This window comes from Erpetoichthys calabaricus, chromosome 17 (genome assembly GCF_900747795.2).
Source record: "Erpetoichthys calabaricus chromosome 17, fErpCal1.3, whole genome shotgun sequence".
In the NCBI taxonomy this organism is placed as follows: Eukaryota; Metazoa; Chordata; class Cladistia; order Polypteriformes; family Polypteridae; genus Erpetoichthys; species Erpetoichthys calabaricus.
The window spans coordinates 94,889,304-94,913,357 of record NC_041410.2 but is presented as its reverse complement, the minus strand read 5'-3'; the positions used below and the strand labels follow the sequence as shown (position 1 = coordinate 94,913,357).

The 24,054-nt window shown below is 36.1% G+C and overlaps 2 protein-coding genes across 2 annotated transcripts in view; both read right to left on the bottom strand.

Moving 5' to 3' along the window:
* The window catches only part of rnf11a (ring finger protein 11a), a 628,093-nt gene that overhangs the window by 561,125 nt on the left and 42,914 nt on the right, over positions 1–24,054 (bottom strand). The window lies entirely within an intron of this gene.
* Positions 7,469–24,005, bottom strand: get3 (guided entry of tail-anchored proteins factor 3, ATPase). The gene is made up of 7 exons (XM_028823423.2): positions 23,750–24,005; positions 18,663–18,810; positions 13,902–14,050; positions 13,158–13,308; positions 10,994–11,101; positions 10,083–10,280; positions 7,469–7,843 (listed from the first exon to the last, which is right to left on the bottom strand). Exons 1-7 carry the CDS (start codon positions 23,890–23,892, stop codon positions 7,715–7,717), a joined length of 1,026 nt encoding a protein of 341 aa, XP_028679256.1. The 5' UTR covers positions 23,893–24,005; the 3' UTR covers positions 7,469–7,714.

Here is a 24,054-nt window from a genome sequence, read left to right as displayed (position 1 = left end):
GATCACTACCAACTATATGGGGTTAAGTAACATATTAAAATAATGTCATTTTTGAGTAGAGTATGCCTTTAAATATTATGTGTCAAGAGGATATCTGAAATGGAAGAAAATGCTTGGGATTCCCAGCACGGTTTGTTTTTCCTTCAAACAGTGGGAAGCAGAGTCTCTTTCCCTGCTGATATGGCAAATTTGCTTGTAATTCTATTTCTCTGTCTCTTCTCTATTCTTCCCTACAGGATACACCGCATCTCAATTTCCATTATTCTCAGAAGGAATAGTGTGATCAGTGGCCAGTCTTTGAGCTGTGACTAATCAAATCTCTGCCTAGCCAACCCCAACTTTAGCTATATTTTTTTGACCTTGGGTGTAGTCCTGACTTTTGCATTACAGACACTATAGTAATAACAATTTTTCTGTGTTTATTTAATCCTTGGGATTTCTATGTGGGGGCGGTATGCTGTCACTGTGGTGGTGCTGCTGCCTCACAAAAAGGAGACTGTTGTTCAAGTTCCAGGCTGCTCCCTGTACACTGTTTGCATGTTCTCCCATGTCCACCTGGGTTTCCTCCATCAGCCCAAAAACATTCAGCAGTGCCATAATAAACTGGCCCCGATGTGTGTGCTCACCCTGCGAAGGGCTGGTGCCTTCAGGGGATTGCTTCTGCCTCTTGCCCAATCATTTCTGCAATAGGCTCCAGTTCCCCCTGACCCTACTTCAGATAAGTGGGTTTAGAATTTGGATACATTTCTATATGGTCTGCAGGTTAGGCAGACTTCATGATACTGAGGAAAAAAAAGTTTTTTTTTGTTCTAGAGAAATAATAATGTTCTACTGTACTCTAGCATGTCTGCCAGTCTGGTTGTTGGTATTTCTTAACTATATAAACATCCACACCCACAAATTAAAAAAATAATAATAATTTGCATGATAAAGTTGCTGCGGTGGGTTGGCACCCTGCCCGGAATTGGTTCCTGCCTTGTGCCCTGTGTTGGCTGGGATTGGCTCCAGCAGACCCCCATGACCCTGTGTTCGGATTTAGTGGGTTGGAAAATGGATGGACGATAAAGTTGTATCACAATAACCCTATAAAACTGCAGTCTCGTGGCTGCTCCGTCAGATAATACTGAAGGACTTCCACATCAAAGTAGACTTTGTGGTCTCTGGTTTTTCAAGTCTTAAGTAGACAATTCGTCTGGCAATTGTTGAGTATGAATGTGTGAATAAGTCAGCCTGCTGCTGAGCTGGTGCCTTGTCTGGGATTGGCTGATAAATTCCAAAGCACCTTACTTTGGTTTACTAATCCTCCTATAAACCCAACATATCTCCACCTACCTAAAACCATTGCACTTAGTTATGCCAAGCTAGACACCAGTGCCTCCATAATCCTGAGCTGGAGTAGCAGAATAGAAAATGGACAAACAGATAGATAGATACACTTTACTCTGATTATCTAACCTTCTTCAGTTGGATGAGTTACTCCACCAGGTTTCTAGAGATGGTCCAAGGTTTCTTTGGGTCCTTGCATGGTGCACCGCAGTAACCTGTATGGGGAAAAACCAAAATGAGTAGGTTTGAACCTTTATGTACTTGAGGAATAGCCTCTCAAACCCCAGTCTGGTGACTGGGTGATTTAGTGGTTGATTAATTTACTGCTTATCTTAAGTGGCTTAATTGACAGATCTATTTTATTTATTTGACTCATGAGTTCTTATGAGTTCCAATAAAATCCTTTAATTGTACTTACTTTGAATTCCTCTAAACAGTAAAAATGGCCAAAGGTGAAAAAAAGACTTGCTTTTAAATACTTAAAAAATCCATGTTAACATTGTGACATTTAAGAACAAGAGGTCCATAAACATGCTCAAAAGTGACATACACAGATTCCCCTGAGTAAGGCTAATAATTCTAATTGTGGCCACTGGGTGGCACCATTAAAAGTATAGACTTGAGACACGAGGAAATAATTTCTGAAAGTCAAATTGCCAAATTGCATAAAAATATGAGCTCATTACATAGTTGAGAAACACAGACGTGAGAGAAAAATATGAAATCAGAAAGATGGTTCTTTTAGAAGTACAAATATGTAACAGTAGTAATGACATCCAATAGTAAGGTGATACAATTTATAAAGATATATTTTAAAAAAATAAAATAAAATAAACAAATAAAAACACACACACACATACACACCACCTGGAATCTCCTCAGTCTCATATTTTCCAGAAGCCGTACATTAAAATGCACTGCAAAAGAAGCACAAAAAGTAAACACACACATCAAAAAAACTTTTAGTCTTCATTCCAACATAGGAGCAGCACAATGGCACTGTGAATATCACAACATCCTCACATCCCCAAAGACCTGGTTTTGAATTCCAGCCCAGTTGCAGTTTGTCAGTATGCAGTTTTCAAGTTCTCCCTCTGCCTGTTTTAAGGTTTTCCTCCCATATCCCAAAGACATACATGTTATGGTTAACTAGCCGTCCCAAACTGGGCCAGTATGTCTGTGTGTATGCAAGAGCATTTGGAAATGGACTGTCCCCTTATCTAGCATTGGTTTTCACCTTGCATCTAATATGCCAGGCTAGGTACCAACCTTCCTATAGTTTATATGAGGACATGAAAATGAATAGATGCAAGGATATTATGAATAATTACTTAAGATTACAATACAGCTTGCAATACAGTGGCATACAAAAGTTTGGTCACCCTTGCTTAAAATGTCTGTTACTTTGAATAGTTAAGTGAGCAGAAGATGAACTGATCACAAAAAGGTTTTAACCTTCTGCATACTACTTTAATTTCCAGAATCAAATTAATGTCCATGTTTTAAACAATTGCTTTTTTCAAGAGTCTATCTTTAGAGAACACTATCCTAAGGTAAATTATAGTTACAGTACTATGGGATTAGCAACAGAATGAGGGAATCTCCCACGTAGGTCATGGTGAGAACTGAATAGGAAACACCCTGGAGTAATTCAGGGTAGAAGGTCACTGTAGTCTGTCTATTCTGTCACACCACAGAGGTACAATTCCTAACCTGTCAAGCTCTATCTTTAGAGAAGGGAATACACAGAACACAGGCGGCGCAGCAAGGAGATCATTAGTTCACATCCCAGGTCCCTGTGTGAAAAGCACTACAGGTATATAAATATAATGAATTATTATTACAACACTGTCTACCTATTTACAGACCTTGTTGTCAATGCTCAGAACAAGCTAAAGAAATTCAACCCATGGGAGGTATGAAGGTGGAGATCATTACTCACTCTGAACAACAATGCTGCTCACCTTAAAAGCAACTGAATGGTCTTACAGGGTTCCCTGGATATATTCAATGGGAGTGGGGGAAAAAAAATGATCTTCACACCAAAATTTCTGTTTGGGTAGTGAGGGCAAGTAAGAGTTAGTAAGGCTCTTCTGGCAACATACGATTTTCAAAGGAAATAAACTCTGTTCTGAATCAGACAATTTAACAGGTTATCTATACTTTTCTTTAAAAGCAAACTAACTCATGGAGGAAGTCAACGATCCAAACATGAGAGCAAGTCAACAACAAATTGGGCAAAGAAAAACAAAGGTCAGAAAATGTAGAAATAAAACCATCTGATTTTTGTGGCAGGACCCAAAAGTTACAAAAATCCACAACTACACACACAATATCACTAGGCTCCATCCTTCCCACAAACAGAGTCCACATATACACATACCAAAGACTGCAGCAGTAGGACAGATGCCATTCTGTGCAGCACTATGTACCCTTGGCACTGTCTTGTTTTTCAAACTGAATTCAGGGTGCAGGTATGAGAGTTTTAAAGCTAGCACCTTTCAGCTCAAGAATAGTTTTTACCCCTCTGAAGTCTAACAATCTCAATAATTTTTACCATGGCTAACATAAGTAAACTGTACATTAAAGATAAATTAAACATCAATCAGCATATTATGGAGTCATACAAGTGTTCTGCACTGTTGGTTTTATATGGGTGACCAGTACTATATTTCAAGTACCTGACTGGACAGATTCAGTTAAGTTTTCCTAGATGTGCATTAGAACAAAAGGCAAACAAAGAAATCTTGAATCTATTACAGAGTTAAAGCAGTGCTTCTTTGCTCTGCAGGGTTTTGGGACAATTCCTCCTTCTGAGAGGGACTGGTCAACGATTACAGGGTGCAGTTGCTTAGCATCACTGTTATAAATCTCAGTGCAATCTGTTACTGATTCTATGGAATCATTACTTGTCAGAGGAGGATAATGGATATCACATTCCTCTCTATATTAAATAATAAAAAATGTTATATTTACTTATTTTCTCTTTATAAATGTTTAAGATTAAATTAAAAAAAATATGTAAAACAAATTCTTAAAATCGAAAAGGTATCAAGGTTGACCAAGACCTTCAATGAACAACTTTTTTCCATTGCACTGTGATACGCCCACTAGGCACTGGCTTATAAGCTACATAAACACATCATCATCTTCATCTGCTGCACCTGCCAGCGCAATTGACAGCAGGTGGATGTCGCAAGGGCCATCACACCTTTGTTTAGTGTTACCACTTTAAGCACAAAAATAAAGAAGGTAAGATATAAACCACTTATCCGCTGCCCATGTGGTGTTCAAATAGATCAGTGGCACCGCAACGGTAGGACACCAGACTCACTGAAGTCAGAGAGCTTGAGAGATGATGCCAGAAGACACAAGACTGACATAGGAATGAGAAGGTGGGGAAACCCTCGACTACCTTCAGTAGAGTTTTATTCAGTTGAATTAAATAATATCAAACTAGAACACTGTGTTCACGTTCCATGGGAAATGCTGGAGTTACCATTTGTGCCAGTTGTTCTCATATTTTCTGGTAGGAGTTTAGGATGAAGCACAGGGTTACCATTGATTTGCTGCTCAATCCACGCAAAAAGTGATTTAAGATTTTATTAAGTTAGCTTAAGGTTGCATCTGCGAAAGAGGGGAAAAAAAAAAAAGTTAGTGCAGAGAATTATCATCTTAATATTTTTTAGTGTTAAAAGATTTGCTGTCATTTTTGTTTTAAAGAAGCAACTTTAAAGTAGGTATTACATTGCTCCAAATATAATGAAATGGCATTTCTTTCATAGTGTATTTTTTTTTTTTAAACAACACAGTTAATTTACATAAGGCTGCCTCTGAATTGTCCCATTAGGAGCCATCACTCAGAATGTTACATTTAAAATTTTCCAATATGAAGCTTTTATTTACTACAACATGTAAATTCAGTAGAAAAGCAGGGGGATCAAAAGACAGCAGAAAGGACCTCTAAAAATCAAAAATGAGCATTAAATGTTGCACTTATTATTTACCATTCATCTGGCTAAGAACAGATAACAGTGCAATGAATAGCACTTTTAAATTCAAAACTATTGCATCTGCTTGAAAAAAAAAAGTTAAAGTAACCATTGCTTTAATATCCATATTATTTATTCAGGAAATCCTGGAGCATACAGTTCTCCATCATCATGACGTAGTCCAGATAGGATGCTGGAATGTCAGACAATTAAAAAACACTCAGGTATTAGCAGATGGATACGTTCAGTGAAGCCTGCTTTACTCTGTAAGGATTTTACTGTATACAAAGAAATTATCCATTTAATGAATACAAATTAACAAATAAAGCTGGTACAACAGCAACTTGTGGTTTTAGCAGATCAAGTCAAGATAGCAGAAGCATAGTCTTTTGCTTTTGGTCTTCGAAGAGATCATGTCATACAAAAATATATTTAGAATTCTGTTTCATGAAGTGTTGAGTACTGCACAAAATCTTAAAAAAAGTAAGATAATCCAGACCCAAGTTGTGTTACAAGATACAATTTCATGTTTTTTTAAATGTACATAACAGAAGCATTCTTATTAATGACAAAAATGAGACCAAGCACAGAAATGATAAGAGTTGGTGGTCTGTTTATTAGCTTGATTGCAAAGAGGGGCTCATGCATTTATCATTAATGCAGTTTTCTCTGTTTTTCAATACAAGGGAACATACTCTGTTATAAAAGGTGCAGACAACATAAATGTCTGAATGAGGAATGAATGACACAACTGAAAAGTCCGTAAATGAAGGCTTCTTATGTTCTTGCAGTATACCAGCTTTAATTCTGGGTTAAAGTCCAAAAGAATGGTTATGCACTGTTGCTTATTTTTCAGGACTCACAAAATGCTTTGTTAAAACAAACCAGACACTGAATTAAGAGGTTGCAGGTTTCACGTCATGTCAAGTGTGGGATGGGCTTTTATCTTTAGAGAATAAGCATTTGATTCAATGATCACTAAAGAAAAAAAAAAAAAAAAAAAATCACACAATTCCAGCAGAGAAAGGAATTAGTTTCATAATCTGTAAAAATAACTATGGCATGGTCATTCTCTGTTAGTGTAAGTGACAGCATTTATAATGTGCTCTACTATGCTAACAAAAAGGCTTTCCACATTCTCCATAATCCACCTACAAACAAAGAATTTTCAAACAGATACAAATTTTAAACTAATATGGAGTTACTATTTGGTGTGGGTACAATGAAAAGAAACCTTTATTAACAATACACCCCAATCTGTACATCAGATGACAAGTTAGTAGGATAATTAGGCTGATTACAATGCTGCAGTAGAAGTACATTACTGTATTAGCCGATGTGTCTCTGTAAAGGAGAGAACACACAGGTCAGGGCTGCAAAGAAAAATTCCAAAGGCAGACATCCGCTTGCCTGAACAACTGAGAAACAAGCTTTAGAGGGAGCAGGCCTGCAGACAGAAGCTTATCGCTGTTCCTGCATGAACCTGCGACACCTGAGTGTTTTGATACAATTACTAAAATATAAGGATCTATAGTATAGATATACCCAAGAAAGTTCATAAAAAAATGGTCACCAGTCCCTAATATTTAAAGTAAAAACCTATGAAGATTCCAGTCTTCAAGTTTGTGACAATGCCAACTATAAACTTTCCACTTCACTCATGACCATGCAGAGGAAACAGACAATTAAAACTTGTTTTTCTGGCTCTGAAGTTTAGTGTTTAAAAGAAAGATTTTTAATTAAAAGTGGAAGAGTGTGACATTTTGACTTACTACAGTGTATTTAAAAAAAAAAAAAAAAAAATTAAAAAAAACACCAAACATTTTATTCCCCAAGCAACCACTGGCAGCCTCAAACATCACAGAGGCATTTCTTAAAGTTATTAAAAAAAAAAAAAAAAAAAAAGGAAGAAGATGACAACAACACACCACAAACACCCTTAATCTTTTTTTACAAATGTAAGTGAATGTACAACCATCAACTCTCATGTTTTCATTGTTGAAGAAAACTTTCAGACCCTTTCAAAATCACCTTTACATTTGTAAATGGTCTCCCCATACAACACAGGCAGCAGGTGCTTGGGATTTAACTGTAAATGTTAAACCATTAGAAGCATACCATAAATTCAGGAAGGTACAGTTGTAACCAGATGTGCTCAAATCTTTTTTTAATTTCAAAGAAAGTGGCAAAAATCCGCTTATCATCACTTTGTACAACTGTACAATAAACAGCCAAGATGACAATAATTAAAGAATGAGAAGGAGCAGGCATGTCCATAAAAAATAAATAGGATACCATGGGTGACAAAGCAGCTATACAGACAAAAAGGCAGGGGAATGGACATTGGTGTGATTCAAATCCCTGCACTGGACACCAGTTCAACTTCCTACAGACGGTCAGTTGTTGGGGGGCTTGTAGGGCTCCAGGAGTTGTTTGGAGAATGTGTTCACCTTATCTGCCCCCCGCACCTCATGAGGAAGAAGAGGAAGTTTGACAATATGGAAATCTTCATAGAGATCCTCCATCTACATGTTGGAAAAAGAAAAAAAAAAAAAAAAAAAAGGAAAGGAAAATGATCAAAAGAAATTTGTAACTCAATGGGGGGATGTTCCGTATTACTCTATGTAAAATTAATAAAATATCTTTCATTGTAAAAACACAAAAACTTGTACACTATAAGTTCTACTGAATATATTCAAGTAATAGTATGCTAAAAATCCTGCTACTCCATAGAATACTAGGTATTGTGTAATCCATGGTCATGACTTCTCCTAATGAAATCTACTATGTATTATAAATTACTCTTATTCAGTAGCATTCCTAACAACCACTATTACATAAATTCTGCCTTTAAAATGTAATACTACATAAGAAAGAATTGAGATTATTTTTAGACTAGTTTCTCGTTTAAGTTTAAAATGGCTTCAACTTTTTTTTGATTTGTAATCATCATTGGTAGGTTACGAAGTACAAAAAATACTGATAAGCAGTCTTTTAAAAACCTGTTTTTTTCTTTACTGTTTTCCCCATTTACCACAACCCCATTCTACTTGCACATAGTAAAACAACCAGGATTTAATTCAACCAGAAAAAGTAAAGTCATTATGGGAGTTTGACCATTAGTGCTGGTTAATCCATTTGTTTTATCTAGTGAGTGTCTTTTAGCAGTCTGCAAAACAAAACCATTATCAAGTTGAAAACTTCCAGACCTCTCCGTCGTGCTCACCTAGTGCAATTAATTTTATTGTGTCTGAAGCTGAACACAGTAGTGTTCCTGAAGCATAGCTCTGGAACCAAAAAATTCTAGGTGGACAAAAACATTGCTAATGAGTTACACAAAATAAATAAATACAAAATCCACTGCACAGCTAAGATTTTAAATAAGGTTCCATAATAAATAATTAACACTTCTGTTCCATTAAACTAGTGCATCCTAACAATGTGTTACAGGCCCTGTGTCTACACCCTCAGAAAACATTACAAAGCCACAGTTTGGAACTTAAGTCTGTTGAATGTTATGGATGCACACACAGACACCTCTTCAAGGAAATGAGTCATTAAGATGACATTTATATTTAAGAGATAAAGTACACATGAGTGATAGACAGAGGTCCAGAGATTCAGCAAAAAAGTGCAAATAAACAGATGGACACAACATGTGCTTCAATATCCAATTAACACAGTGAGACACAGCTCAATCCGTGTTTTTGAAGTTGAATAAACTTCTGCTACTTGTCTGCTCCATTAGTCACTGGAATAATGGGCATTTTATGGGCACAATAGGGTCTCTACAGCTTTCAGGGATCTTTTTACTCGATATTCTTTCATTTTAAAACTTTACCTCTACCAGATGAAGAATACCGAGACTTAGTAAAGGATTAAAATATGCATTTAGGTGTCTTACTAGTATTTTTACATATTAAAGAGTATTTCTCGCCTATTCTGTATTTTTTGCCACATGTATGATGAATAAAATGAGCCTTTATCATATTAGTGCTGCACATTTGAGAACATCTAAAAAGAAGGAAATAACCCTCATTTATCAAGAGGGCATCAGTGACCAAGATCAGAAAACAGCAGGACCTGAAAATAATGTGCCAAAAAAGGCTAGGCACAACCTTCATGATGCATCTTTCATCAGAACTACCAAAAAGCAACTGGGATACCATGGGTTTCTGGGTTTCATCATTCCTGAAACAGATGCCAGTATTAGAAATACACAAGTATCCTTCTTCAAGTTAATACCAGGGACCAACAAGTCCAGCTTGATTTGGAGTGGCGAACCAAAAGGAAATTTGTCATGACAAACAATTATTAAATTAGCAAATAAAGAGACTTTAATGTGCGTAGAATGTGACTGAAAGGTTAACAGCACCCAAAAACACCTATTTTAATCATTTTAATATGAGGTTTAAAAGAATTAAGACAACTACAAGGTCACAGATTTAAGTCACACGGCTGTGTGATTAAGAAAGTTATTACTGCAAATTTGTTTGTGCTTAAAACTGTCAGACTTTACTGTAGATGACATCTGAAGTGTTTACAATAGTGTTTATAATAGTACAGTATTTCCATTGAACTTTATTGTAATAAAGATTACAATGGGAAGGATTATACTTCAGCAATTTTCAAAAAAAGTCAAATAGCTAAAAAAAAGTTGAATCTAAAAAAGTAAATATTAATTACATTACTTAAAATTACTTTTTAATCTTTGTTATACTATAAATGAATGGAAACATGGTGAGCTAACAGTAGTCTACTAACCTGGTCAAGGTATTTGGATTGAATTTTGTGCCTTGCTTCACACATCTTGCAAGGCCTGTCTGGATCTGGGAACACCAGCTGATTTACAATAATGTTGTGTGTGTCAATCTTGCACTTGGCCAGTTCCTGGATGAGCCGCTCCGTCTCATAAAGTGACAGAAACTCTGCAATGCACACACAGATAAATGTGGTCTGCTCCTGAAGTACAAAATGGACAAAGAGAGGATTCATAAAGTTATTGAGGCTGCCTTAAAACCTGTATTTGGACAAGTAAAATGATCATCAAGCATTAAAATTGGACTTAAAAACATTTATAATACATTTTAAAATACAAAATTTAGAACTTTCTTTAAGACATCGTCCCCATATAGGAAAAATGGCTGGGGGAAAGTTGCTAAATAAGGTGTTGCTTATCAAAGCACTTGATTCAAAGGAACAGTGCCACTAGAGGCAACCATACAGAGAAAACAAAAAACACACCATTTTAACTTAAAAATGCAAATAGGGAGCCCCTTGCTGTCAGCAAAACCTTAGAACATACTACATATGGAGATTAGCCATGTAACTTGTACTTTAAAAAAAAAAAAATGTAAAAAAGTGCAAAAGCCTGACCCTTACATTTATCTGCAGTTCTGCACAAGTCACCTACCCATCCCATCCACAGAATACTCAAAAAAAAAACAAACACCTCACATTTGCACAGTACAAATTCTTGCCAATAATTTCTGTGGCACAGAGATGTGGGGTTTACACTAGACATAAGAGAAACATCACCACACAGCATAATTACACGGTAATGAAATATAAATTATGCTGAACACAACTATTTTAAACCATTTTATTTAATGTGATTAACTCTAACTCTGTAACACCCAGTAAAAAAAAAAGGAAAAATTGCCTCTGTTGCTTACCGGATCCTTAAATTGTTCACTAACTGACCGGATAACAGGTAGTGTCTCTTCCAGCTTGGAGGCAAGTTGGTCTGCATTCATATCACCTAGACCCAGCATGTTACACATCTGTTAAGAAGCACAGACAGTCACAGATAGAACAGTTTTTTGTTTTTTTTTAAAAACAATTACACATACCACCACTACAATCCACTTTGGTAAAGATACAACTCAATTGCTATCTACCACAATCATCAATTACTTTTGAAACTTGGATCCATGGGATGCCATGCTCCGTCATTAACACAGGGTCAATGTAACAGTGATTATGTAAGAATGGTGAAGTTTACTGATGACATCAAATTTCAGGGTCTCATCTTTGACAAGGACAATTTTGTAGAGGAATGAGATAAAAATAACAGATTAAATAATTATACCTAAAAACAGTCTGTATTTAAAAGTCAAGAAAATTTAAGAATCAATAATTGACTGTAATTGAGGCCAAAGATATTGTCATCTTCATAAATGATTTGCCAGTTCAAGAGTGTACATGGAGGGTCTACACATCTCACAGTAGGCAGCTAAAGCAGTTCGTCACATGAAACAATGCCCAGTATTCAAAGTATTTTGACATTCTCCATCAGCTTTATATAACAATCTTCATCTGTTTAATGTAACAACCTCTCTTCTGCGTGTATCAAGCAGACAGAGAGTGATGTTCACCATTTATAAAATCACTTGTGTCATCTGTCCACAATGAGTTCATCCTACTTTTTCAGTATAAAATAGACAATCATCATGTTTGATTCTAATCCACCACACCCAGACAAAAACTGTTCACCCTGTCTAGTAAATGGTTTAGAACAATCAAGATCAGGACTACCAGATTTCATAAAAGAACTTACCTACAAACTGTAAGAATCATGAACTGAACATATTGTCTCTCTAAGCTACCTACAATTTTTTGATGAATATGTCTGTTTGTATTAAAGTAGCTGTTTGAGGTCAGGTGGCCAATGATGATTACTGTTAAATGGCAAGTTTCTACTGATGTCATATTTGTATGAGCTTCACCAGATTTACATCCTCTCAAATGATGTCATTTTGGCAATAAAGCATTTACTGACGGATTCTGTCCGTCCCCCACCCCCAATCTACAAAAGCAGCAGTTTTAAACAGAGTATATTCAGTTGTTCGATTTTTCAAGGCTTTCTGTTCACATTTCTTAGTAAATATTTTCCTAAGGCAGACACTTTGAAAAAAAAAAAAAATTGTACATGAAAATGTAAAAAGGTAAGCACCTCCAGTTATCAAAAACAGAAACATCGGATTTTACTTCTGAGAAGTACAGTACGTGCTATCAGAAATCCTAAGACTGCAGTCTGACAGCAAGCAAAGCAGTATAACAGCAAGGAATGTTTACTGCTTATTAAACTATTCACAATTAACACAAATAGCCATATGGATCATGCAAACTAAAGCATGACAGCTTTCTTTATTAACTAAAACAATGACAATAAATATCACACACTTTAAGCCTGCAGCAGGATATAAATCTATAACCAGGCATAGGTACATTTTCAAGCATTTAACCATGTGTGATTTGATTTTATATATTTCACAATAGTATATCACTACTAAGCACAAGTAAAATTATGAATAAAATATGATTCAGACCTTACTGTAAACAATCTGATTCACATTGTTTGAGCAATACAAGATAAAAGACCTATTTAGCCCATGAGACACTGCAGTTAGAGAAACTCTAATTTTAAAAGAAATGAAAGGACACAAACTAAATATCTTTAGAATTAATTATTAAAAATATAAAAGACACTGATATAAGCTAAGCACCTCCAAAAAGAAACAAAGCAAACGATATTTATGTTAATTCAAATATAAGAAACTCTTAAAAAGGAAGAAAAAGCCCTTTAGATCACATTGAGGAGCGACTGCATAACAAATAGCTAATGGATGCATACTATTGGGCTCCATTTATGTTAATTATTTCAAAACTTTGTTTTCTAAGTTGTTTAAACAAATTAGTGTGTTTATGTATTCATTACATTGTTGGTAAGATTTGCATTTGTACCTGCATGCTTGTTACAGTACTCTATATCTACACTCAGTATGAAGTGTTATGCAAAAATAAAGAAAACTGAAATTAAAAAAACTGAAAACATACCTGGGATATAAATGGACTGATCTGGTTTTTAATTTGCATCAGCCTGCCCAGCCCCCTTTCCACAATAGTGGGGAAGTTGAGAAGGCGCAATGTGTGCCCAGTAGGGGCAGTGTCAAATACCACCACAGAGAAATTCATGCCCTTCACCAACCTTGGGGGAGATACAAAACAGAATTAATAGTCTCTCCTCCTACAGTTAGCAGTAAGATACATAACCAAAAGATAAAAAGTACAAAATGCAATGTGAAAATTGAAAGGGTATGGATGATCTCCAAGGTTAGTCTTGAGGCACTGCTTTGTTTTTCCCCCAGGACCCATTTACATTATTCCCAATTATACTCAGAAATCTTAGGTCACCGCAATTAATTCTTCCATTACAACCCAGACCAGCATCCAAAATCTAGCCCAGTTCTACTTTATAAACCAATTGGCTTTAAGAAGCCATTGGTTAAAAAGTGAGATAGTGACAAACCAGTTAGAGTCTGAAAATACTATTGTGGTTAGTTACATTTGTAAAGTACAAGAAGAAATAGAAAATTAATTTGTAAGAACTTAAATTTGAACCAATTTACCTCCAATTAAGAAAATGTACAATGGACATTCACAGCCACAGTACCTCACCCAATCAACAGATTACTGGTGCATCTCAAAGAACATAACGGATTAGGAGTAGCATACATGCCTTATATAATTCACTAACTACCGTGAAATACAGTACGGCACAAAAATGCAAAAAAAGCAAACCTCATGACCTCCGCGTAGCTCATTGCTTCATCAATTCCCGGGAATGCACTCATTGCCTCTTGCATCATCTTCTTTCCCATACTAAGCATGTTGTCTTCCTCAAAGAACTCGTCAGGGAGCTCTGCAACACCCAGGCTGGGGTCTATCTCCTGCAAGGAGACAGGAAAAACACATAAGAAATTCCAGTGCAGAAATAACCCACAAAACCCAAAAGTAAATGAAGTTCTATTTTCACACATCCTATAAAATATACTAAAAAAAAGCAGCTGACAGATTCTAAGACACAAACAATTTATATGTACCTTCAGTTATTCTCCATTCACAATGGAAAAACAACTTTTTTTTTAATTAAGGACAATTTTGAGACTGTATAGACCTGTTGCCAAAATATGCCCTAGATGTTTCAAATGTATTGATCCTATTAGTGTACTATCAAATTGTAAGCTAGTTTAGTTTTTCTGCCATTCTTTTGAAATCAGCCTCATTACCTAGTGTAATATATGAATGTAAAGGAAAATGTACAGCAGTTTTCTGCATTTGAAGTGCGAGCATAATATTTACAGTATGTTGCACTATTGTTTAATAACTTGTTTTTAAATTTAGACTTAATTTGGCCATTACATTTGATCAATTGCTACCAACTAATTCTGTACCTCTTACCATTATCTTTCTATGACACTTTCCTCCTGGCCAGGTCTTAATGTGCCAGTGTGTTTATCTGTTTACATACAATTAGGTCCATAAATATTTGGACAGAGACAACCTTTTTCTAATTTTGGTTCTGTACATTACCACAATGAATTTTAAATGAAACAAATCAGATGCAGTTGAAGTGCAGACTTCCAGCTTTAATTCAGTGGGGTGAACAAAACGATTGCATAAAAATGTGAGGCAACTAAAGCATTTTTTAACACAATTCCTTCATTTCAGGGGCTCAATAGTAATTGGACAATTGACTCAAAGGCTATTTCATGGGCAGGCGTGGGCAAGTCCGTCGTTATGTCATTATCAATTAAGCAGATAAAAGGCCTGGAGTTGATTTGAGATGTGGTGCTTGCATGTGGAAGATTTTGCTGTGAACAGACAACATGCGGTCAAAGGAGCTCTCCATGCAGGTGAAAGAAGCCATCCTTAAGCTGCGAAAACAGAAAAAACCCTTCTGAGAAATTGCTACAATATTACGAGTGGCAAAATCTACTGTTTGGTACATCCTGAGAAAGAAAAAAGCACTGGTGAACTCAGCAACGCAAAAAGACCTGGACGTCCATGGAAGACAACAGTAGTGGATGACCGCAGAATCATTTCCACGGTGAAGAGAAACCCCTTCACAACAGCCAACCAAGTGAACAACACTCTCCAGGGGGTAGGTGTATCGATATCCAAGTCTACCAAAAAGAGAAGACTGCATGAAAGTAAATACAGAGGGTGCACTGCAAGGTGCAAGCCACTCATAAGCCTCAAGAATAGAAAGGCTAGATTGGACTTTGCTAAAGAACATCTAAAAAAGCCAGCACAGTTCTGGAAAAACAATCTTTGGACAGATGAAACCAAGATCAACCTCTACCAGAATGATGGCAAGAAAAAAGTATGGAGAAGGCATGGAACAGCTCATTATCCAAAGCATATCACATCATCAGTAAAACACGGTGGAGGCAGTGTGATGGCTTGGGCGTGCATGGCTGCCAGTGGCACTGGGACACTAGTGCTTATTGATGATGTGACACAGGACAGAAGCAGCCGAATGAATTCTGAGGTGTTCAGAGACATACTGTCTGCTCAAATCCAGTCAAATCGATTGGGCGGCGTTTCATGATACAGATGGACAATGACCCAAAACATACAGCCAAAGCAACCCAGGAGTTTATTAAAGCAAAGAAGTGGAAAATTCTTGAATATCCAAGTCAGTCACCTGATCTTAACCCAATTGAGCAGGCATTTCACTTGTTGAAGACTAAACTTCGGACAGAAAGGCCAACAAACAAACATCAACTGAAAGCCACTGCAGTAAAGGCCTGGCAGAGCATTAAAAAGTAGGAAACCCAGCATCTGGTGATGTCCATGAGTTCAAGACTTCATGCTGTCATTGCCAGCAAAGGGTTTTCAACCAAGTATTAGTAATGAACATTTCCAGTTATTTAATTTGTCCAATTACGTTTGAGCCCCTGAAATGAAGGGATTGTGTTAAAAAATGCTTTAGTTGCCTCACATTTTTATGCAATCGTTTTGTTCACCCCACTGAATTAAAGCTGAAAGTCTGCACTTCCACTGTATTCGAGTTGTTTCATTTAAAATTCATTGTCGTAATGTACAGAACAAAAATTAGAAAAAAGTTCTCTGTCCAAATATTTATGGACCCAACTGTACATACATATATAAACACATCAAAGTTAATTTCTGTCTTTCATTAGTGCAATAAAATACTGATTACTCTTGTTTAGTTGTGGACACCAGTAGAAATTTGTCATAACGGGACAGATTTTCATATATCACTTTTACCACAGTTTAGTATGTTAAGAATACGCCTTAATTACTTGTTGCAAAAGAGACACGCATGATGGGTGTAGGTGCTCTGTTACCTTCTGACGCAATGTAGCAGGTGAGGGTACAAGGGTGAAGTTGGAAAATGAAGGTGAAGAATGAACCATGGATGTTCTTTGAAAAAATGGAAGGACCGATGTAACGTGAAGGTTTTTAAAAAGAGTGATTTGAGTACAACTATACTAAAATGCTGGCATATGTACTACATCACAAACTCACATGCATTTTATATTGCTACTCAAATGTGAATTGCTGTCTCACTCTAATATACACAGCTATATAAATATTGTTTCTTTGCTTATTGTAATCACTCATATTTTTTTAAGAAATTTAATAAAAATAGATCAGAAATAGATCGCTAATGTGGAAACCATCAGTACTCCAGTTACTTCAGTTACCATTTGAATCTTTTCGCACATTTATAGTATAAAGTACACCAGCACCATCAATCCACCATGGGAATAGAAGAATATGCGAGGTGGCACATGTGGACTGCGTGAGCAGCTTTTGAAAAACACAATGTATACAAATGCAAGAATGAATTGTGGGGTTTCTCTGTGAACATAAAGGGCCCGAAGGAACATGGTACTTTGCCACAAGTGAGGTACCTTTTAGGAAATTATATTATATATATATATATATATATATATATATATAAATGCATCTATATTGAAGTGCTGGCACATGCATTGAATCACACATACTTGCATGTATCAAATCACACAAATGCTCTTACGGCAGACGCAAACACAGGCAAAGAAAGCCAACTATTCATTCTAGCTTTTTCATGCAGTCGGGTATGCTATCTGTGCACTGTAATGTTTTCACACACCTTCAAATACAAAGTACACATGCAATGTCAATTTGTAACTTGAATGTTAAAGTTTTTTTTTGGACTTAATGGGTGCTGTACTCAATTAAGAGGAGAGTCACTGCTACTGCTGAATGGCCTTACAAGTCTTTGATAAAACATTTTGTTCTCAGGCTTAAACACTTCATAACACACCACAAAAAAAATGCATGACAGTAAATATTGACCACTAAAACAGAATGTAGATAATCTCTACATCTGATAATGTAAGAGGCCAGTGTCCTGGATGTTTGTAAAGCTTTCTAGTATCGAGCAACAGCATGGACATTAATTCTGTTGATGACTACTACTCCAAGTATTTCCTTAGAAAGCAACAATAATGTCTGCTTATTTCTAGGACTACAAACTATTTCATTTCAAAACACAACAATATCATACGGACATGGGAATTCAAAATATGACATGGATAAGATGCAGTGGTTCCATGTATTGAACTACCGTGGGAAGTGCCAAAGATACTTCACTGGAAAAAAGGCAAACACTTCTACTTGTACTTGATCTTATATGGCCAACATTCAACACATAATGGGCTATCAGTTATTTATATATTCTGTGTATCAATTTGTTGTATAATTATTTCAGTAATATTTGAAATTAGTAAAACACTGTATATTTTGCTTGCATTTCAGACTCTGTGTGGTATTCTAAGCAAGACTACAGAGAACAGTGCCATTCAAGAATTACTTTTAGATACTTTACTTCAGTTCAATAAATACAATTATGTTTAAGTTAATTAGACAGTCAACTGATCTCATTCTCTTGATTCTTACAAGCAGGAGCAAGTCTGTGTTTTAGTGACTCCAATCGCCTGGGTATCCATCTTTAATTGAGAAACAGAATAAAATCCTACTGAGGCACTAATCTTTCTTATTTGACTGAACCAAGTCTATCCCATGTTTTTGCCTTTAACTGTTCAAGAATCGTAATGAATGTAAATTTTGTTAATGTTTTGTTAAATGAAGTGTTGTTAGCATTCAATTCTTTCTTATGCAACAAATACCATTTAAACATGCACTTCTACTCCCCAATTAAGGACACATAAAATTTTGCATGCAGAATTTCTAGCTGGTATTTTTAAACCCATTAATGAAATATTAAGCTTTAATTTAAAAATTCACTTTTAATTAAAACAGATGCCCTTGTGTCTGCTGTTACACCTTTGCTCTTACCATGAATAGACTGCAAGTAACTGAACTGACAACCCGTAAAACTACTGACAAACCGTTTGTGACTATTACATTTTAATTGCCTGTTAATACCCCAGATCATTTCTGTTTTGGCTTAAAGGCTAGGTTAATAAACATGATGGAAGGAACAGAAAAATCAAATGAAAGTGAAGAAATTTAACTAACCATTGCAAAAAGATTGTCATAACCTTTAACCTTCGTTGGCACCTTGGAAAACTTTTGGTCAAAGGCATCAGAGATGTTGTGAGCAGGATCTGTGGAGATGATGAGTACACTCTCTCTTACAGAGGCCAACTGTACAGCTAGACTACAGCTGCAGAGAAAAACAAACACATTACTATTTTGTTAATAAAACTTTGCCTGGCTGGATGAAAAGACACATTAAGCAAAATTACACCTTTTATTGGCTCACTAAAAAGATTACAATATGCAAGCTTTTGAAGCAATTCCTCAGGCAAGATGTACAACTGGGCCAGAATTTAAATGCAAGAAACTGTGCTGTGGCGGGACTAACCATCGGGCAACTCTGCTACCACTAAACCAAAGACAAGATAAAAAGAATGCAAATGTACAAATGATTTTCCTAATTTGCCTTATTCTTCTTCAGAGAAAAGAAAAAAAAAAAAAAACATCTAGGGCTTTATTGTTGCATAGCAACATTACAGCATATATAAAGGCTGCACCCAACTTGAATTCATCATTTTCATGATTTACCACCTTGTAGTGAAAGGGTAATGTTTACAGGTGTGCGGGTTTTCAGATTTTTCTCCTCACCAGATTCTGAATACGAGAAGAATCGCTCAGTAGTAGACTGCCCATTAGATACCAGCGCATCTGCAGCTATAGGGCTGCTTTGGACTGCTGCTCTGGTTGCTCTTACCATCCACTATACATGCCACCATGGAGTCAGAGACTCAACCCCAACAAGCATGCAAATCAAAGAAGGGTGCATAGAGGATGAGGTGAGCTGTAAACTGCTCTGGCAGGAGTTGATTGTACCTGAGGGTTTCAAGGTTAAACACTACCTAAAAATTATTTATTTATATTATACACACACACACACACAAAAAGGTATTTAACAACTATAAGATACAAACTTCAAAATCGATAATCTATTGGTCATAAGATTAAGTAATGTGTAACATACAAGCAACTGACAGGTACATGCAGGGCCTCTAATAAACAGATGGCCTCTTTCTCTAATAAACTGATCTCAGTATGCGTCTGCTAGCCTTTCATTCCCAAAATTGTAAACTTTTGGGAGGAAATGGGCAATGAACAATTTTAAATATCTCCTTCTGGAGTTCAGTAGATACCTAGAATTATTAGACCTCATTAAGCAACATACCAAAATCACTGAACAAAAACTTACGTGGCTAGAGGGCAATGTCACTTGATTCAAACCAAGTACTAGCAAAACTGAACAGCTGGGTGATATCAAGAAAATAATTTTCTATCCAGTGTTGCATGTTTCAGTTTAATTGGACTTGAAGCTAAACATTGCATTTTTTTATTTCACTTAGTTATTTTACTGAAGATATTCTCTTGAATTTCCTTTGCTGGATGGGTAACGTCTAAGCTTTATTTGCATGTTACTCATTTTCTGTTTCAATGCTGGATGGGTAACATCTAAGCTTTATTTGCATGTTACTCATTTTCTTTTTCAAAACACTGTGCAAGTCAGCAAACAAAATGCTAGAGACAAGGGAAAAAATGCTCAGCAGGTCTTTAATACTCGACAACTACATACAGGCCAGAATGGGGATCAAGTCCTTTGAAAATTTTAACATTTGAGAAAAAAATATTTGAAATGTCTAAAATAAGATTTACTCCGAGATTTTTTTTTATTATTATTAAATCAGGACTATTCCATCAGAAAAATACATAAAATGTAATTTTAAAATTAGATATGTAGTCATACAGAGAAGTAATTTTTAACAGTTTTTGTACTTGAGTTTAAAATTGTACATTTTGTTTCGAGTTTCCTGCTTAACAGCACAGATTAATTTCCTCTGTTGTCTCTGTACTTCAGGCAGCAGCAGCGGCTCTGCAGAAATATTGTGTTATGACCTGTGCCCTCCATGAATGCTGCTATAATCATTACCAAATACTAAGAAGACAAAGGACCATAATGGAAGAAATTAATCAAGTAGGCTACAATTTGCTCTCAGGAATTCAGGAGGGAATCCAGAATCTAAATGAGAGGATGGTAAATCTAGTCCAAAAGAAAGACAGAATTAAAGAAGCATTAAAATATGATACAAACAAAACAAAGCTACAAGGTCAGTCTGAGAAACCACATAACGCAAAAATAAAAGACTTACTAAGACAACTGTCAGAAACAGAAAGACAACTTAGCCAGAGCAGAAGATTATTAAGAAACTTAGACCAACAGTTAGAAAACACAACAAAGCAGGTGCACTGGACAGAAGAGAAGGTGGATTTCCTGGCACATGAACTATCCAAGGAAAAGAATAAAAAACAGATATTAAGGGGAAAACAAAACAATGCCAAGAGGACTAATGTATCAAAATATAAAAATATTCCTTTCAATAACTTGAGACAAGCTATAGCAAATAGGATGTTCTAAATTTTGAAGATATTTATGAAAAGATGAACATACAGAGGTGTCACTTGCTGAACATTACTCCTAGAACAAAGTTTTAGAAAACAGCAAAGGAGAAGATGGAAAGGAGAAAAAAAAAAAAAAGTCTTCAATGATGGCAAATACAATTCATTTTTACGGTATATACCACTCTTGACTGAATTCACAAGTAAATGCAATTATAAACTTTACACATTACTAATTTCAAAATGAATATATGTAAGACAAAGGTTTGTTTAAACAGGAAGAAAAAGTACTTTTAAACTGATAAAACATAAAATGGATTCTAACAATATCTGTCCAGTAACAACTTGACTATGGCCAGTTAACAACAGGGAGGGGAAAAAAAAATAAGAACTACAGACGGCAGCATTGCTACAGAAATCAAACTTCAGGGGTGTCCATGAACCGTTATAATACAAAGCCAATTACCGTTTGAGAATCAAAATGAAAAAGGGACAGAAAGGCTTGTAAGGACAGACACCTCCGGTTTTATTTTAACTGTACAAGATGAAGACCTGGAGGGAAGAGGGGTAGAGGCTATTGCTCCACAGAAGTAGAAACGCTAGCCTTGTACATAAAAGAATCAGAGTGGTTTCTTAAAAGGAATCTAGGCAAAAAAAAAAAAACAGAACAATGTAAACAAAACAATGATAAATAAATAAAAAGCATGATATTCAGACTTTTCCAGCTCTTCATCAGGTAAAAAGGTATTTGTACATAATATTGGGAACAACTTAGCCATTAACTACCAGAAGAGCTTGATGAACTGTATGGTCCACTCTTGTTGTATGAAACTTGTACTCTAGGTTCTTCATTTAGGAGACAGGCAATAACATCACCACAACGTCTACACGTGGTAAGTTGCAATTGTTTTTTTTACATTTTATTGTCAAAAACCAGAATAATACAATGCCATATTACTCAATAAAACATAACATAGTATACATTTGTTTACAAAGAAAACAAAGGAACAATAGAAATACAAAACTTCAAAGTCTCAGCCAAGAGAATCATAAGTGTATAAAATATAAAAAAGTTTTTAAATTAGATTAAAAAATAAAAACATAAGCATCAATAACAGGCCCAGCATGCTTAATCTAAAATAACGTTAATGAATTCTTGCCATGTTTTCAAACAATTCTGGACATATCCTCTAAAAAATAATTACTTCTTTTTTTTTTTGCATTTATGATAATATAGAACAGTGCTTATGCACCCAGTTATAGAAGGTGGGTTGGGATTCTTCCAGTTGAAGGAGATAAAACTCTGCATGCCAGTAGCGTGGTATAGGTTATTAAAATCGAATTACCATTATGAACCTTAATACCATCCAGGAATACACCAAATGCCGCCGTTAATAGATTAGGAGTGATTGTAACAAGAAGGCTGTTTGAGAAGTCAAGACTTTTGGCATGGTACTACCTAACTTTCAGTTTTAGTACTGGGCAACAAATACACCCTCAAGAAAATCTTCTAAATCAGCAGACATTCAGGAACTCACACCAGGCTAGCTTGGAATGAAAAACAACTCCTGTATGCCCTGCTTTGCGTTCCAATCAACACACACTATCATAAATTTACCAGTAATTCAGCATACATTTCAAGTCTTTCTCTATTGCTCACACACATGATAATCACCCTTTTCCGCCTTCTCAAACGTACTCGGTGTTTTAACTTTTTAGGGATTAAGAAACTTTGGCTTCAGTCTTAAATGCACTCCCTTTAATTTCCACTAGAGTCCAAATATAATAATAACAATTCATTACATTTATGTGAATCACTGTTAAGATTTAAGAATTCTGCTCGATCTACTTTATACACTCTTGAAGATTTTGAAGACCTGGTTTAGGTCTCGTTTGCTCGAGACTAAACAGGTTCAATTCTTTGGGTCTGTCAGAGGACAGCATGTCCGTAAGTTCTGGGATGCACTGTATTGCTCTCTTCAGCCCAGCTTCAAGTGCTGCCGTGTCTCTTTTGTAGCACAGTGAGTGACCTGAACGGCATACAATACTTCAGGTGTGGTTTCACTTTCGCATTATACAGTCTAAGTATATAACGTCCTACAGTTTGTAGTCAACAATTAAAAAAATAACTTAATGTTTTATTTGCCTTTTTAATCGCTTCTATATATTGCTTAAACAATGAAAACGCTGTCAACGTAAACCCTTAAATTGACGTTCCTTTTGTCAACGTGTTACACTTTGCTACTTCCCAATTTTGAAGCTTGGCCAGGTCTTTCTGAATCGTTATTGCTACGTCCTCAATGTCTGAAGCTTTTACACAATAATTTTTAACGACAAACACCATTAAATGACACTTTTCAGTTGCATGAATTCTGCTTTCAGACAGAAATGGAGCACTAAAAAAAGCTGCACCGGGTCACATAGCTAGGCACTGTTTGCGGCAATCTCGGGATATGCAGGCCAACCCCTTAGGCTCCAACGTCTAAGTGTACTGTTGAGAAAACTCAACATTAATACGTAAGTAATCGCTCTTTATTGATACGGACACATAAACAATTCAAAATTCATAAAATGTATTACCGCGTTAAATGGTTTTCCACCGGGCTCGTTTTAAGCTTACGAAACCCGGTGTAGACTACAGTGTCACATAGTGCACACAATGACGTGTTTTAACAACTTACCTACACGTTGTTTTACCCACGCCTCCTTTCCCTCCAACAAATATCCACTTTAGTGATTTTTGCTCGATTACATTCTTCAGAGTTGGTTCCAGCGGCTCCACGTCTGGTGCGTCTTCAAACTCATCTTCCACTGACGTTGCCATCTTGCCGGCTTGGCGGATCGTGTACAGGGAGCCTGCGCGCGCCCCTTGACCATTAACGGAAGTGCAATGTTCGCCATTTTGGCTCCAAGCTGTGACAGACAGTATCAGCTTTCAGTAAACAAGAGTGCGTGTGACCACGCCTATGATCACGCCCAATTAAGA